Source organism: Nyctereutes procyonoides, unplaced genomic scaffold, assembly GCF_905146905.1.
Source record: "Nyctereutes procyonoides isolate TBG_1078 unplaced genomic scaffold, NYPRO_anot_genome, whole genome shotgun sequence".
Lineage (NCBI taxonomy): Eukaryota > Metazoa > Chordata > Mammalia > Carnivora > Canidae > Nyctereutes > Nyctereutes procyonoides.
The window spans coordinates 19,835,698-19,853,911 of record NW_026575020.1 but is presented as its reverse complement, the minus strand read 5'-3'; the positions used below and the strand labels follow the sequence as shown (position 1 = coordinate 19,853,911).

Here is an 18,214-nt window from a genome sequence, read left to right as displayed (position 1 = left end):
TCCCCTCAGAGAGCTTTCAGTCTAGCAGGGCAGACTGGAACGAAGGTTCTCAAGTAAGGACAGAACTGTGACAGGCTGCAGGTTCAAGCAAAGTCCTGCCCTGAGCTAAGGGAGGAGGGAGATTCTGAAGCTGGTGGGGTAGCGTTTCTAGATTTAGCAAATAAAAATACAGGATGTCCTGTTAAATTTGAGCACCAGATTAACGACAAATAATTTTTTAGAATAAGTATGTACTAATGCAACATTTGGGACATACTTAGACAAAAAAAAAAGATTAATTGTTAATATGAAATTCAAGTTTAATTTGGTGGCCTCTATTTTATCTAGCAACCCTAGAGTGTGTGTGTAGGTCTGTGTGCATGTCTGTGTGCATGTGTTGTCTGAAGGTTGCATGTGTGATGTGGCATAGACTGCCCTTGACCAAAGATTTTTTTTAGGTTTTTATTTAAATTCAGTTAGTGAACATACAGTGTAATATTACTTTCAGGTGTACAGTTAGAGTGATTCAGCACTTCCATATAACACCTGTGCTCATCACAAGTGCACTTCTTAATCCCTACCCCCTATTTCACCCATCCCCCACCTTCCCTCTGATAACCGTTGGTTTTTGTTACCTATAGTTAAAAGTCTGTTTCTTGGTTTGCTTCTCTTTTTTCCCCTTTGCTTGTTTTGTTTCTTAAATTCTACAAGAGTGAAATCATATAGTATTTGTCTTTCTCTGAGTTATTTTGCCTAGCACAGTACTCTCTAGCTCCATCATGCTATTACAAATGGCAAGATTTCATTCTTTTTTATGGCTGAGTAAAATTCTATTACATATATGTAATAGAATATATATATATATATATATATATATATATATATATATATACCTATATCTCACATCTTTATCCATTCATCAATTAATGGGCACTTGGGCTATTTCCATAATTTGACTATTGTGGATAATGTTGCTGTAAATATTGGGGTGCATGTATCCCTTTGACTTGTTATGTTTGTATTCTCTGGGTAAATACCTAGTAGTGTGACTGCTGGATCATAAGGTAGTTCTATTTTTAACTTTTTGAGGAACCTCTGTACTGTTTCCTAGAGTGGCTGTTTCCTAGAGTCCCACCAACAGTGCAAGAGGGTTCCCCTTTCTCCACATCAATAGGTGGATTTTGAAAGGCTAGATACAACTCTGCTTTAGGGCAGGTAGCTCTGAGGAGCACCAGCTGGCAAGGACACTGTTGGCCAAGCTGGAGTCAAGCCCAGATTTGCCAGTTCTCCCTCCAGGCAGAATTTCTCCACCCCTCTCTCCAGCACATCCCAGAGGGTGTCCATTTACGCTGCACTGGGAGGAGAGAGGAAGGCTGGAAGCAGTGCTTCCCTGGAGGGCTGAGTGACTGGAAGGATTGAGCCACTCAGAGAGCTGAACCTGCCTTTCTCTGCCTCCCAGGTTAGCAATGGCCCCTGGACCTCAAAAACTATAGCCACCATGGTTGTGTTTAACGTTTACTTCCTCTCTTTTCCTTTTGTGTTCTTGGTTAGATTATTTCATCCAATCCTCACCTGTTCCACTTCATCTGTTTGTGGTCCCTTGGAGATACCATCCAGACTTGGATGTGCAAGAATTTATGCAGAACGCACTCATCCTGGGCTTCAACCATGCTTTGGCATAGGATGTCTCAATTTCCCAGGAAGACAGCTAGCTTGTTTCCTTGGTTAGAACCTGGGTAAGCAGGAGTTTCAATTCCTTTCTGCCTGAAAAGTTTACTAAGTCCCAGAGCACCAAATTCTGTGATCTTCTTCAGGAATCCAGGGGCCTATGCAGCTCCACAACTGACTTGCTGTATGTTTTTACTTTCCAGGACACATCCTGAGCCAAATCACTTTGGATGGGGTGGTGTGCCATCTGAGAGGAGCATGGAGAAAGGAAGATGAGAAAGGCAGAGTATTTCATTGGAAGAAGCTCAGTCCACAGCAAGAGCATCGGAAGAATGATGGGGTGGAAGGGAGAATGGTTTTGGATCAATCACATCCAAAACAATCCTGTGAAGACAAGTTCCTGTGTTAATCCAATACCATTATTTCTTCCTCTGGTGGGAGTGGGGGTGGGGATGGGAATGAGGAATTGGAACAAATAATAGTGGTTAATACTCACTGAGAAATTAACATGTGCCATGTATGTGTTATGTGCTTTGCATAAATTGTGTCATTGAATCTTTGCAGCTTCCTTATGAGAAAGCTACTATTATAAGCATCCTTATTTTATTTTTATTATTTATTTATTTTTTATTTTTTTAAATTTTTATTTATTTATTTATTAAAAAAAATTTTTTTTTATTTATGATAGGCACACAGTGAGAGAGAGAGGCAGAGACACAGGCAGAGGGTGAAACAGGCTCCATGCACCGGGAGCCCGATGTGGGACTCGATCCCGGGTCCCCAGGATCGCGCCCTGGGCCAAAGGCAGGCGCCAAACCGCTGCGCCACCCAGGGATCCCTAAATTTTTATTTATTTATGATAGTCACACAGAGAGAGAGAGAGAGGCAGAGACACAGACAGAAGAAGCAGGCTCCATACACCAGGAGCCTGACGTGGGATTCGATCCCGGGTCTCCAGGATCACGCCCTGGGCCAAAGGCAGGCGCCAAACTGCTGCGCCACCCAGGGATCCCAAGCATCCTTATTTTAAAGATGAGGAAACGGAGGCACAGAGATTATATCATTTGTCCAAGGTCATAAATCTAGGAACGGAGCCAGGGTTCAAACCCAAATAGTATAACTCCAGATCTTGAGCTCTTTTTTTTTTTTTAATAGGGATTTATTTAATTCATGAGAGACAGAGAGAGAGGCAGAGACACAGGCAGAGGGAGAAGCAGACTCCATGCAGGGAGCCCCATGTGGGACTCAATTCCAGGTCTCCAGGACCGGCTAACGCAGGCGCCCAACTGCTGAGGCACCCAGGTGTCCCAGACCTTGAGCTCCTAAACGCTATACTGTCTTACCTCAAGTCAAAAGATCACTGGATCATCTGCATTGAATCACCTAGAGGCACATAATAAAGATTCAGGTTCCTTTTTTTTTTTTAAAGATTTTATTTAGGGGGATCCCTGGGTGGCGCAGCGGTTTGGCGCCTGCCTTTGGCCCATGGCGTGATCCTGGAGACCCGGGATTGAATCCCACGTCGGGCTCCCGGTGCATGGAGCCTGCTTCTCCCTCTGCCTGTGTCTCTGCCTCTCTCTCTCTCTCTCTCTCTCACTGTATGACTATCATAAATTAAAAAAAAATTTAAAATAAAGATTTTATTTATTTATTCATGAGAGACACCGAAAGAGAAGAGGCAGAAACACAGGCAGAGGGAGATGCAGGCTCCCTGCAGGGAGGCCAATGTGGGACTCGATCCCAGGACCTCGGGATCACGACCCAAGTCAAAGGCAGATGCTCAACCATGAAGCCATCCAGGTGTCCCAAGATTCAGATTCCTGAGCTCAATGCCAGACCTACTAAATCACTAAATACTAGATAACAATGATCAAGGAGAAGATGGGGCTAGGTTTTCCAAGGGTCTGGCTCTCTCCTTCCCTCCTTCCCTGTCTTGGCTGAACAAGTTCCTGATCCAGCTAGGCTGGCAATCCTCTCCATTCCTCCTCTTCAGAAAGAGCTGCTTCCCCTCCCTCTCTCTCTGCACTGGGGCTCAGTTAAAATCCACAGTTCCTTCCAGTTCTCCCAGAATGGACAGGATTTCTGTGAGACTCATCCCAGAGCTTGGGCATGTTGCATGCCCAAGGGAGTGGCTGGCAGCTGCCTGGGCCATTCTTTCTTCTCTGACAGAAGGCAGCAGCTGGCCAGTGAATTGTCTTCCTGACCAGGACCCCTTGAATCAGGCAGGATGTATGGACCTGGACAAGGCCCTTTCTGGGCCTCAGTTTCTCTCTTATGAGAAACAATTAGCTTTGTCTCTGCCCCTTCCTCCTTCCCAGGAAGTGTGCAGAACACAAAGTAGATTTTATCAGAAGGAATTCTGGGCTTTGGAGAAAAGCACTAACAGAATGACCAAACTCCCCAAATCACAATCATAGGAATAAGAAAAAGAAGGACATGGGATTAGTTTGGGAGTCCTGAAGAGGAAGTGTTCCCCAGAGTTGTAAGGAGGTTAGCTGTGATAATTTGGATTCATTATTGACTATAACCTCCGTGGATTTTTAGCTGTGATTCAATTTTAGAAGTCCTGACTCTTTAGCAACCACTTCTGCCTCTGGAAGAGAAATTTCCTCTCTCTAGCACATATGGATGTGCTCTCGTTAGTCTGGGTCACATTCACAAGTTTACCTGCCTATCTACCTGCCTGTACCGAAACAAACATGCACATGCTCATAGGGGATTGGAAAAAGCAGTGAGTAGAAAATTTGGAGTGAGACAGACCTGGGTTTGAATATTAATCTGTTCTTACTCTGTTATCCCTTGCAAGTCTACTAACCTCTCTGAGTTTCTGCCATTTTAAAACAGGACAATAATCCCTGCCTTTTCTGCTACCCCGATTTGCTATAGGGAGCAAACTAGACAATTATTAACTGTCAAATCCTATCAAGTGGTAGATATTGGGTGCATACATGCGTGTATTCTTTGCACAGGTTCACGCTGGGATATGCTCATGTCCAGATGACATACACAAGCCTGCCCTAGGACAAACACATGAGCACCTCCTTGCCAGGCAATGAGTGCTTTCTGGTTCAGTGCAGCCCCATCTATCCTAATCCTCATCACGATTTTGCAGGATTTTACAGGGCGCAGGGCGACAGCCTCTTCTGGTTTGTTTTTTACACACAGCAGGACCCAGGGGACTTGCAAGGAGCACAATAAAAGCCTAGCCAATCTGGCTCTGTGCCCCACTTCCCTTCCACATAAAGACTGTCTAACTGCCAGGCATCTGGCTTGAAAGGCTGGCCAGGACCTGCTCAGCATCTGCTGCTTTGCTTAAAAGACCTGCTAACAGGAAAGTGTCTGGTTCCTTTCCACCCCAAACAGGAAGTGCCTGCCACCATCCAGAGGATGGGTCATTTGCAAGGAATCAACTCCTGCCGGTGCAGAGCCTCAGGGAAATCTTCGCAGGAGGCCTGCTCTCTAGGAAGGCTGGAGCAGAGCTCCAGGGACATCTCCTGGGGTAAGGGTGGGAGGGTGGTGATGATGGCTAGGACTGCTTACAGCCTGTGATACCTGGCACAGAGCCGGCTGTCAGTCTTTGAACAATGCTCTGTGAACACTTACTTGGTGCCTTGTGGGAGATGTAGCAAATTCCTACAGAAGGTCTTTGAGGGTGCCTGGGTGGCTCAGGTTAGGATCTCAGGGTTCTGGGATTGAGCCCTACATTAGGCTCTCAGCTTCTCTGGGAGTCGGCTTCTCCCTCTGCCCCTCCCAACTGCTCATGCTTTCTCTCATTCTCAAATAAATAAAATCTTTAAAAAAGGTCTTTGAGCTTGATGAGTTTACAGACAAGTCAGACAGGTCATGCCATTTCCCCCCTCACTTATTTATTCATTCGTTAAATACAAGCACTCCCCCGCCCCCACCTTTTAGTGCCTACTGTTTTTTTTTTTTTAAATTTTATTTATTTATTCATCAGAGACACAGAGAGGCAGAGACGTAAGCAGAGGGAGGAGCCGACTCCATGCAGGGAGCCTGATGTGGGACTCAATCCCAGGACCGCGGGGTCACACCCTGAGCCAAAGGCAGATGCTCAACCTCTGAGCCACCCAGGTGTCCCAGTGCCTACTGTTTCAGGCACTATGTGACACACGCGAAGTTCAGAGGGGAACTAGGCAACCCAACTGGAAAACAAATCAGCATCTAATCAGGTAGCAAGCCTCAAAAGATGTGGTACAACTAAGAGTTTCACAGGATTTCAAGAGACAAAAGATCATTGTGGTCTGGTTTTTACTCTGGTGGGAACAATAACCTTTCTGCCCCCTATGGTCCATTCTCAAGACAGCAGCCAGAGCAACGCCAGTAATAGAAGTCAGATCCCATCCTGGCTCTGCTTAAGTGGCTCCCTCTCCTGGCTTCCCCTCTCACTCTAAGAAAGTTCACTGTCCTTACAGGGCCCTACAAGGGACTACACCCGTGGTGGAAGGGTTGGGAACCCAAACAGGAGATGGAAGCAACTCAGAAATTTTTAACAGCAAGAAGACTACCAGCCATAGGCTGGAGTGATGGAGGGAGGGTTGAAGGATTGAGGTTATAGGATCCCAGGAGTCAGGGTCACAGATAGAAATGCTCTCTGGAGAAGACAGATGCTGCTTGAGACACTGCTGATGGCAGAGAAGGACGGGGAGACATAACCCAGGCTTCTCCCCTTTTTCACCATCTGATTTTCCACCAAGTTGCCTATTGGCCAATTCTAGCTGGAAGCTACCACCTGAGGGAATCTCTGAAACTGGAAGGTAGCCTGGGGTGGGGGAAGGGGGTTAGTTCTCCAAGTGAGAACCTGAAGAATGGATCAAGGGCAAACAGGTCCTGTACTAAAACCTTTCCAGGTACAGTCTGCTAAAGCTGATGTGTAAAATGTACCTGCTGTCTTCCCTAACTGTGCAGAGTGAGGCCAGGATAGTGGATGCAGAGGGAGCAGGATCCTGTAGCATGAAGAATGGCTGGGTGAAGATTAAAGTTGGTTCCAGTAATCATTCACAGGCAAAAGCCTGGAAGACAGGAGGGAACAGGACTCAATATGTGAATCAGTTCCTGGTAGAGAAGGCCCTTGGGAAGAAGCCCCAGAGCAATACAGACTTGGGAGGAGTTCTGTGTTTCATGTTTGAGAGACCAGGGATGCTGTAAAAAGGGACCCTGGGCTTGGGTCCAAAGGCCTGGATGTGAGCTCTGCTTCTGTCCCTAATTAGCTGTGTGAACTTGGTAAAGAGATTCACTTCCTGGAGCCCCAGTGTTCTACAAAATGTGGACAACAGCAATACCTGTTTCATGGAGCTGTCCAGAATATTAAAAGAAATAATATAAAAATCTAAATGTCATTCCTCTGATTAGATTCCCCAGAAGTTCCATATTGTTGCTGTTTTAAGGATTTTATTTATTTATTCATGAGAGACACAGAGGCACAGGCAGACGGAGAAGCAGGCTCCATGCAGGGAGCCCGACATGAGACTCGATCCTGGGACTCCAGAATCACACCCTGGGCTGAAGGCGGCACTAAACCGCTAGGCCACCAGGGCTGCCCAGGATTTTATTTTTATTTTATTTTTTTAAAAATTTTTATTTATTTATGATAGTCACACAGAGAGAGAGAGAGGCAGAGACACAGGCAGAGGGAGAAGCAGGCTCCATGCACCGGGAGCCCGACGTGGGATTCAACCCCAGGTCTCCAGGATCGCGCCCCGGGCCAAAGGCAGGCACCAAACCGCTGCGCCACCCAGGGATCCCCAGGATTTTATTTTTAAAGTAATCTCTACACCCAACGTGGGGCTTGAGCTCATAACCTGGAGATCGAGAATCACCTGCTCTTTGGATTGAGTCAACCAGGTGCCTCTTTTCTATTGTTTTTGATTTAGTATCCAAATTCCTCTGTGAGGCACACAAAGCTCTTCAAGATGTGGCTTCTGTGTACTTCTTTCACTCATCATTTATCACCACTGTCCACTTCTGCAGGTCTACAGACAAGCATGACAGAACCACTTGCAATTCCTGGCACTTTTCTCTCTCGTAGTCTCTGCAAATTCAGCCCTTTCTACCCGGAGCATGCTGTTCCTGATATACACCCCTGGCCTAATTCCTGTTCTTTCTTTGAAATTCAGCTTAGGAGGTATCTCCTTCAGGAAGCCTTCCTTAATACCTTGTCCATCCTTCGCGTGGGCTAGGTGCTCTTACTCTGTTTTCGGAGCACCCTCTGCATCTTCCAATTCTAACACATTCAGTGGTTTTTGGAATTAAAGGTTTGTACTGTGGGACGCCTGGGTGGCTCAGCAGTTGAGCGTCTACCCTCGGCTCAGGGCGTGATCCTGGAGTCCCAGGATCGAGTCCCATGTCGGGCTCCCTGCATGGAGCCTGCTTCTCCGTCTGCCTGTGTCTCTGCATCTCTCATGAATAAATAAATAAAATCTTAAAAAAAAAAAAAGTTTGTATTGTCTTTTTTATGAGACTGGAGTTTCTGGAGGGCAGGATCATTGTGCTTCCTATTTCTCTACCTCCAGGCCTTCCAAGGCCTGACACCAAGTGGACCTCAGGAGATGGCAGTTGAGTGAAGAATGCATACATGCATGAATGAATGAACTGATGGTACAAACTTAAGGGGACAGTGATGAACAATAATACCTTTTGTATTTCCATCTTAAAAAAAAAAACCCCAATAGTAAAAAAATAAAATAAAAAAAGAACAATCTAGAAGTTTACCCCAACCCTAACACAATGCTCTCCTGTGATTGCACATGCCCATCATTTCCCCCTCTGGGTTTGCCTTCCTCAGTGTACAGGCTGAATGGCTGAATCATTTTTAGTCATGAAGGAATTTTTATTCCTTTAACTTTGCTTGTTTGGACGTATCCAGAGAGCTCTGTGACCCTCGATATCTAAAGTTGAGTGTTCAATTACTGATAGTATAATGAGGAGAGATGACCTCATGTCATTTTTCTGACCTGAAGATGTTAATTCTGAACTTATCCCTCTACCTTCACCTCCAGCTTGCTCCTCCTCCTGTTCCCCACCACAGTGAATGATATCACCATCTGACCACTCCTCTAAGTGGGAAACTCGTAATTCACTTCTCACTCTCCCTTAGCTCCTCTCTCCCAAATTGGTCACTAGATCTTGCCCGGTCTACCACAGAATTATCTCAGGGATCTCTCTTCATTTACCTCTATCCCCAAGTCATAACATAATTCCAGGGCACTGTGATCTCTCACCAGAATGATGGCATTGGCCCCCTTGCTTTTTTAGGCATCTATCATCTCCATTCATTCTTCATACTGCAGGCTGGAAATGCAAATGTGACCTTCCTTTAAAATCCTCTGGCTTCCCAGCGCCCTCAAGATAAAGCACAAACCCTAATGCACTGTATTTTGCAAGGTATGGACTATTTAGCCCTCTACTTTTCTGGCCTCATCTACCATTCTTCCCTGGAGAGTAAACTCCAACCACACAGAATTACTTGTTTTACAACTAGTGTAAAGCGCTTTATTACCCCACTTCACTTGGTCAACTTCTCGCTCTTCTTCTCTGGCTCCATTCAGATGTTGCGATGCCCTTGGGGGAAAATGTCCTTTTGTACTCTGGGCTTTCACAGCCTCATTTCATACTCGGGAGCTCCAGCGCCCACCAGGCGAGTGCAGCGTAATGGTTAAACCCACAGGCAAAGGTGTCTGGTTACTGGGATTCGAATTCCACGTTGGCCATTTACTAGTTGTGCGACCTAGAGCAAGTGAGTAATCACGCCTGTAACGTCAGGATAATATTTCATCAGTGTGTTGTGAGAATTAAATGAGATGATGTAAGGTGCCGGATAATTAGAGCTGGCCATTACGACAGCCCTGAAAACTAAAGCTCGACCTCCCGCCCCACCACATTCTCGAGGCTGGGTATGCGTGTGGTTTCGTTTTTGTTTTTATGTATTCATGAGAGAGAGAGCGAGAGAGAGAGAGAGAGAGAGAGGCAGAGACACAGGCAGAGGGAGAAGCAGGCTCCTCGCAGGGAGCCCCATGAGGGACTCGATCCCGGATCCCGGATCCCGGATCCCGGATCCCAGATCCCAGAATCACGTTCTGGGCGGAAGGCAGACGCTCAACCGCTGAGCACCCAGGCGTCCCTGTGGTTTCGTTTTAATGCGCGCATTTGTTCCAGTCTCACCTTGTAGTCTGTGTTTCACTTGACAAGGTAGTTAGACCGGGAGGCGATCACGACTTTCCCGTCCCCGCGCTCGGCGACACCCAACGCCCCCAGGTGGCTCCAGCGGTCCGCAACCACCGCGGAGCGAGCGAGGGCAAACCATTCAAAATTTCAGGGGAAAAGAGGCCTTTTCTAAACGAATAGTCCGTGTTTATAAGGCCTCCCCTCTTTCGCTTCCCAACCTCGAATTCTGTCAGCCGCGATAAAAGTCAGAAGTAGGACTGTCACTAGGACGCAGAGAGTAGGCTCGGCTTCCTCCCCCACGCTCCTGGCGGCTTTGGTACTTTCTCTTCTCAATTCCCTCTCAATAATGGTACCGCCCGCGGAGGGGAGAAGAGAGGCAGTTTCTGAAGTCCGCGGCGTTCGGAGGCTGGTGCTCGTACAGAACCACCCCTCGCGCCGTGGCGCGGTGGTACCGTCCTCCGGCCTCCGATTGGCTGTCGAGGCCCCGCAGTCGGGCTCAGCTCGCCGCGCCGCCCTCAGTACAGCTCCGGCCGCCGCGCCGCCTGGCTTTCCTATTCCTTGTTCTCGGCGGGCTCTGGGGGCTCCGCGCTGCGGCCGTTAGTCATGTCGGGTAGGTGACTCCTTCAGCGAGCAGCGGCAGCGGCGAGAAGGGGCCTGGCGGGGTTGGGCAGTCTTCCCGCCCATCTGGGGGCCCCGAGGGAGAGCCTCCGGCCCTGAGGGAGGCTTGGGGTGGGGGGGTGGGGGCGGCCGGGGCCGCCGCCATATTGGACTGAAGGGACGCACGCTCCCAACGCTCCCCGTCTGCAAATCTCGGCGGGAGCGCATCGGGCTTCCTCCTTTTTTTTGACCCTGTCCTTGGAACCTGAGGAGACGTGCAGCTCCCGGGGAGGGTGTGTGAGTTGGTGGGGGGGGGGGGGTGGGGGGGGCGGAGGCCGTCTACGCCATCGCAGGGGCGGGGGGAGCCCGTGATTAGAGCATCCGCCTGAGAGAATCGGTGCTTCTGGTTCTCCGCTCCGCCTCAGATCTTTCAGCGAGGCCTCGGGCCAGCCGTCTCGCCGCCTCGTACCTCAGTTTCCCCATCTGTGAAGTGGAGCTGGGCCTTCCTGACTCACCCATTCATCAGGTGGGGGTCTTGACGCTCTGGGAGCCCTTTCAAAGGACGTTGCCTTGCACGAAATCCTACTTACCGACATTTCCCACTACCGTAAACCACTCGGATTTGAATGGGGGTGTTTGCATATAATTCAGTTTCCTCCTCACCCTCTTCATTTTTCCTCCCCTTCCTCCAGTTGTTTATCTCCCACAAGAGCCTGAAAGTGAGCTTTTTCTATTCTGGATAGACTTCTGTAGGTACATGTGGCGTTCACCTTAAAGCATGCAGGCCAGAGGAAAGGCAGTCTTACACGAAAGGCAGTGATCTCTTCAGGGCAGTCAGTTCAGATCCTGCTAAACTCGAATACAAAGTCTGGAACCCGAATGCTCTCTAGATTTAGCAGCCCTCGTTAACCGCACAAGATCCTCTGTTGTGGGCACCTCACAGGCTGCAGAGATCCAGCTATTCACTTGCTAGAAAACATCATGAGAGGTCACGTTTCACGTGGAAAAGCAGAACATTTCCTTGAAGCCCTACGATCGGGATGAAAGTGACTGCTGGCACAGTCTTAACATTTTTTAAGGGAGGACCCGTTGGTATTAAAAAAACAAACAAACAAAAACCCCACAACCTAACAATCCCCCCCCCCTTCTCCTGCCCCCTGCAGATCCAGTCTTGTAGAATGTTGGAAATGATGTGACAAAAAGCAAGCATCAGACTGAGATGAGGCCAGTTAACAAGACTGGCTGGACAGGAGAATAATAAACATTCCTTAGAGTAACATTAGTGTTAAGCCTTAATATTGAGCTTTTGTGGAAGGGGGCACTTAGCTGATGGAAAAGGCTGTTAACTGCACAGGATTTCTCTCTTCTTTCAGCATTTAATCCTTGCACAAAGAAAAAAGTAGACTTTGGTACATCTTTTACTGGGTGCATAATTTGGAATGAAGTCTGATAAGGCCCCACAGAAGTACCTAGAAGTATGTCCTTAGGAAGTGTGTGACCCATCCCATGGTTTGGAAAGAAAATAAAAAGATTGTCCTACCCTCATGGGGAAATTTATCGTTTTAATGGACATTAAAACCTATTGGTGTGTCTTGATTTTGAACATTTTTATTGGTGTAAAACAATGGCTATTTTTATAAGACTGTGTAGCTTTTATGGAAGATTAAATTTTAGAGGTTACCATCTGCAAAATTCAGGATTATCAGTCTGTCATATTAGAGTGTAAGCTGGTTTATCCATTAGTAGTGATCTTCAAAGTACCAAGACACTAGATAACTTTTCACTTTGTAAGTTAAGTTTTTTAAATAACAAGATTGGCTTTCACATGTAAAAAGAACATTATAATAATTGATTGTTTCTAAATGAAGTCCATTAAAGTGAGAATCTTTAAGTTCTACTTAGTGTTATATACTGTTTATACATTTTGTGAAACATGTATGAAAATACTTCTGACTTTATAAAAAAAGTACGCTTTTGACTTGTTTTTTGGTGAATGTTTCAGTTAATAAATGTTATAGTAAACTCCCCGTAAATAGCTAATTGCATTAAGTTTAGTTAATCCTTTAAACATTTGCAGGCTCAACCACTCCAGATGCTTGACAGAGAAAACTTATAAGGTTAATAAAATATAAGTGCTTACATAGTCCATAAATAAGTAAAAATTGTAAATATTGTCAGATTCTCAGGCATTCAAATATTGTTTACTAATGTGAACTATTTGACACCTTCAAGTTAGAATCAAATTTAATATCAGTTATGCATGCAAAAATTAACAAAATTTTGATAGCTTCTCATTTTGGCAATATGGCAGACCAAAATAAATTGAAAATCCTCTATCTACGAACACCAGAAGTGGAAGAATTTACAAAAAAGAAAGGGCAAGACCTAACTGCCAGAAATGAAGTAGAAGCCAGCCAGCTTAGAGCTAGCTTGACAGTTGCCCTGAAGAGGAGGGTGTAGGTCCCATCATTTAAAGACTTGGGTAGGGGGCAGAGGGAGAGGGAGAAGCAGGCCCCCAGCTGAGCTGGGAGCCTGATTTGGTGCCATTCCCAGGACTCCATGATCATGACTTGAGCTAAAGGCAGACACTTAACCAACTGAGCCACCCAGGCGCCCTGAGACTTTATCACCCAAGTAACTAAGGATAGATGAAACCTTGAGACTGTTAGAGTCAGGTAATGGGAACTGAGACCTTACATAAATCTAGATGTTTGAAAGACTGTCTTTAGACAGTGAAAGAATAAACTAGAAAAAAAACCTTTGTATCAGCATAACGGATAATAAGGAACCTTGGGCCCTGAGTGAAAAAAGTCTTTTCCTGAGAATTTGTAACCTGGGAACTGTGCTTCATACAATTTGGGTGTATATTTAGGCTAGTTATGGGAGTCCAGGAAGACTTAAGCCAAGAAATTAACAAAAATTGGTTCTGGGCTGGTAATAACCTTGGGGCTCCTGGTAGAAACAAATGAAAAACCTTTTCTGGAGGAAATTTCACAGCCTAGGTCACAGGACTTTTCTAGGAAAAATAAGATTCACATTAAAGAATTATAGAGGGATCCCTGGGTGGCGCAGTGGTTTGGCGCCTACCTTTGGCCCAGGGCGTGATCCTGGAGACCCCGGATCGAATCCCACGTCGGGCTCCCTGCATGGAGCCTGCTTCTCCCTCTGCCTGTGTCTCTGCTTCTCTCTCTCTCTCTCTCTCTGTGTATGACTATCATGAATAAATAAATAAAATCTTTAAGAAAAAAAAAAGGCTGAGGATCCGATTCTCGGGTCTTTGGAGATACTATTAAAAGAAAAAAAAAAAAGAATTATAGAACTCAGAAACAGTTCACCAAAATGAGAGTTTGAGACAAACGAGGTTAGAACCCCTAGCAGGTAATATGAAAGCAAATCTATGTTTGAAATTATTAAAAACCTAACAGAAGGAGTCAACCCTAAGACCAAGATATTATGAAGAAAGGCCATGTAGATTTAAAAAGAACCAAGTAGGGATGCCTGGGTGGCTCAGCGGTTGAGCATCTGCCTTGGGCTCAGAGTGTGATCCCGTAGTTCCGGGATCGAGCCCCACTTCGGGGTCCCTGTGAGGAGCCTGCTTCTGTCTCTGCCTATGTCTCTGCCTCTCTGTGTGTGTTTCTCATGAATAAATAAATAAAAATCTTAAAAAAAAAATAAAAAGAACCAAGTATATCTACTAGAAGTAGAAACTGTGGTTAAGTTGAATTGCAGACCTAGCAGAAGAAATTAGTGAAGTAGAAGACAATTACCCACAATCCAATTCAGGAGATCAAAAACAAGATTAAGAAACAGGTTAAGAAGCGACGTCATACATTTAATATGTGTATAATATATCTCCTAAGAAAATAGGAATCAATATTAGAGTTGAGAATTCTCTAAGATTGATGAGTATTTTGAATCAGTAAGTAGTTTCAAATGTGAGACATTACAAATCAGTTAATACCTAGATACGTTGATGTGAAGCTTTAGATTATGAAATACCAATTGCCTACCAGAGGAAGATTGGTAGACTTTAAAGTTCTAAGAAACTGGAAAATAATGAAATGATCCCAAGTCTAAAGACTAAGAATACCACTTTCAGGCCTTTGCCAAAGGAGCTAAAGAAAAATTGAATCCAGAAAGGAGAAATAGCATGCAAAAAACAATAGAAGCAAACACAGTAAATAAAAAGCAAGTATTAACAGAATGGAACATTGAAGTTAAGGTGATTACATTTGGAAGTTAAAAAATGGAAGCAAAATAACATGTGAAGGCTGTGGTTGCCATTGTAGTATTGTGATTAATTCTAGTGAAGGTTGAAGATCATTTTGAATTTTGTCAAGAGTGCATGTTAAAAATTGAACATATTAAATTATGAGTGATAACATTAAAAAAAATTGAATGTTTAACTTCCAAAGCAATAGGGGAAAAAGTAAAGAAAATCTAGTAGGAGGCAGGAAAGGAGTTACAAGGAAAAAGAAAACCCTAATAAGTAAAATCTAATATATAGGCATGTAAGAATAAATAAAAGTAGTAGTAAAAAATGTGAAAACTCCAGTTGAAAGTTTCACAATGGGAAAAAAATGATCTGTATATTGTTCAGAAATGATATTCCTAAAACAAGAATAGGAAATGTTAGAAATATAGAAATAGAAGATTAACCAGGCAAACACCAACCAAAAGCAAGATTGTTTAGTTATATTAACAGTCAAAATAAAGTTTGGACATTTTTAATCATAATGTAATGTTAAAAGGATATTCATCACAAGTATGTAAATCTGTACTTTCATCTGCTTGACAGTATAGCCTCAAAATACAGAAAGCAAAAAAAAAAAAAAATAGAATTGACAAGTCTGTGGCCAAATGGAGGTTTTTTTTTAGTATACCTTTCTGTGTCGTTAATAGGTTAAGTGGACCGAATGTTATTAGTATGAAATAACCAACAAGTATCTAGACTTAACATAATTTACTCAACATTTAGGAAATACACAGTTCTTTTCAAGCACATTAGGGGCATTTATGCAAGTAAAATCTTTACCAAGGGGGAAAAGCAAAAAAGAGCAAATCCTAATAAGAACCAGGAATAATAGAGAATATATCTTTTCTGGCTGCAATAACTGGAAGACAAAAACAGAATCAAAACCCTATACACTTGGAAATGAAAGCATTTCTAAATCCTGGATTCAGACACAAGGTTCATTAAAAGCAGTAGTTTGAAATACTGTAAATAATATTTACAAACTCATTTTCTTTGATGAATATAAGACCTCTGTATTTCCTCACTATTTATACTAAGGGCCGTACTTACTAGTCAATATATATATTTTCTGGAGTTTTAAAGTCAGTCAACTAAAGTCATTTATAATTTCAGAGGACCAAGGTGACTTGGTTAAAATTCTTAACTCTAATACTTCCTGGATTTGAGCCAGGGTTACATGACCTATATGCTGTGTACTTATATAATTTTGCTTGAGTGAAAGGGAAATAAACAGATCTTGGACTCCACTCTCTTTGGGAGAACCCGCATCTATGCCTTGTGATGTAATTGAAGCCAAAGCTGCTTTTATCCCCAGGGTATCTTAAGTTTTACACATACACCCCATCTTGCTCTTCATAATTCTTTTTAGTTTCTGATTTGGTTGAAGCTAATTGCCTTTCTCATTTGGTGGATGTATCTAATCTCTGGTCCAATTAGATTCTGAGTGCTTTGCATAGTGTATTTGGTTAATTAGCTATGAATCTGTGGTCATTTTATTATGGGTATGGCAGTGATGCATAATTTATTTTTCATCTCAGCCTTAAGTTCTTTACATTCATAGAAGGAAGTAGTTTGTCAGGATTTCATTCAATATTCTTATGATTAAGGATTTAGAAGAATAATCTTGTTGAATCTGATTGTATATTTCTGCTACTGATGAGTGGCAAATTTGATGTCCTCTATTTCTACTGCCAGCGGCAATGTTTTCATATTGTAGCTTTATGTGAATTGAATGAAGATGTCACTCATTTGGTTTCCGGTGGGTTTTCAGAACTGTTGGACAGCAAATGATTTTGTTTCATGTTGGATGAGATTGGCCCTAATGGTCAGTAGTTTCAGATGGAGTTATTTTTTGCAGTTGTAAGAATGTTTCATATAATATTACTTTTATTCATTACTAATAAGCTTAGGTCATTCGTTTGACAGTAGAAACGTAAAGGACAGAGCCTCTTCAAAAGTTTTTAAAATACCTGACATTTTGAGTTATTGAGAAAAGCTCATAGTTAAAAAAAGTTTTTTTGACATTATTTAATTGAGTCTTGCATTCCTTGGTAGCTTTTATTGCTGGAAAGGAAGCGCGAAGCAGGTATTGCTGAGTTGGTGTACCAGTTGGTCAAGTCCTTGGAAGCTTGGTAAAGTTTGGGGTAAACAACTAACTTAGCTGCTTTTACCAAAGTTCAGAGATCTATTAGTTGCTGCTGGCAGCCAAACCAGTCCATTATAGGGGAATGAAGTCTGTTGGGCTGCTGAGGATTCACAAGTCAATGTAATCCTGGGGATTTATCTTGTCAGAGTGTAGCCCACCTCCCCCTACCCCCCACACCCCGTTTTCTGGTCTTGATTAGTTTCAGTAGATGTCTTTTTGTATATACAGGTAGCTTGAGTTGAGCTTTTGTTAAAAAAGGATGAATTTTTCTTTGATGGTTATGTATTTGTTCACTTGGTTCTTGTGACCATCAGGACACATTTAATAGAGTGCTCTTTTTCAAAGATATAGTTACTGTAAACAGTAATTTTAACTAGTTTTCTTCCTGTTTCTACTACATTTTCTTACCACGTTTCATCTATAAAAGCTAAAGTCAGCCTTTGAGGGAAGCATAATTTTAAATAAGATTTAAAATTCTTTTTATGTGTTTTAGATTCTGGAACTTACGGTCAGTCTGGGGGTGACCAGCAAAGGTAAAGTATACACATTTTAATAATACCATGTAAGAGTAGAACTGAGGGGAAAAAAGATATGTTTAGTCAAGCATTCCTTTTGAGATTTGGTATCTGGATATCTTAGAGTTAAATGTTAGCTTGTCAAGGGGGAAAGGCCTGTGTACATATGTACTAAAACATTTTTTCCTTTTTAAAAAAGCCACTTGAGTCTGTAAATACAGGGGCCCCCTAGAGATTAAAACAAATCTCATAGGTATTTTATAGTATGTTTTCTTGAGGAAATTTTTAAAATGAAACTATTAAAAAGATTTAAACAATTGAACTATATAACAGGTTCTTAGAGAAAGCATTTCAGGTTATTTTATTTTATTTTTTTTAAGATTTTATTTATTTATTTATTTATTTATTTGACAGAGAGGGAGAGCACAAGCAGGAGGAGTGGCAGGCGGAGGGAGAGGGAGAAGCGGCTTCCCGTGGAGCAGAGAGCCCAATGTGGCACTTGATCCCAGGACTCTGAGATTATGACCTGAGCAGAAGGCAGATGCTTAATCATCTGAGCCACCCAGGCACCCCAGCATTTCAGTTTTTGATTGTATATAATATGTTATTTATTTTTCAGAGCAGATTTTCTTTAAGCACTCTAATAGAAATGTTGAGCATTTTAAAAGGACTCCTTGCCATGCTTAAAATAAAAAGAAAAGTCTGTTTTTATGTGACTATATGCATGCAGTGGGTTCTTTTACTTGCCAGAAACACAGCCTTCAAGTTACACTATAAATGTTTTTGCATCTCAATGTGAGATATTCAGAATAGCATCTCAGGTCTTCTGTCCTCAAGTTTTGATATTCATAAGAACAAAACTGGTTTGACTTA

General features: G+C 43.4%; 1 protein-coding gene and 1 long non-coding RNA gene across 2 annotated transcripts in view; one reads left to right on the top strand and one right to left on the bottom strand.

Moving 5' to 3' along the window:
- Nucleotides 1-9,126: 9,126 nt before the first annotated feature.
- Nucleotides 9,127-10,110, bottom strand: LOC129515572 (uncharacterized). The gene is made up of 2 exons (XR_008665602.1): nucleotides 9,826-10,110; nucleotides 9,127-9,414 (listed from the first exon to the last, which is right to left on the bottom strand). It is a non-coding gene; the product is annotated as an uncharacterized LOC129515572 (long non-coding RNA).
- Nucleotides 10,111-10,323: 213 nt separating this feature from the next.
- TAF15 (TATA-box binding protein associated factor 15) overlaps nucleotides 10,324-18,214 on the top strand; it is a 31,326-nt gene continuing 23,435 nt past the window's right edge. The window contains exons 1-2 of the mRNA XM_055321345.1: nucleotides 10,324-10,438; nucleotides 17,320-17,359. Coding sequence (XP_055177320.1) covers nucleotides 10,432-10,438; nucleotides 17,320-17,359 — 47 coding nt within the window. The 5' untranslated portion in view covers nucleotides 10,324-10,431. The remainder of the gene's footprint in view (nucleotides 10,439-17,319; nucleotides 17,360-18,214) is intronic.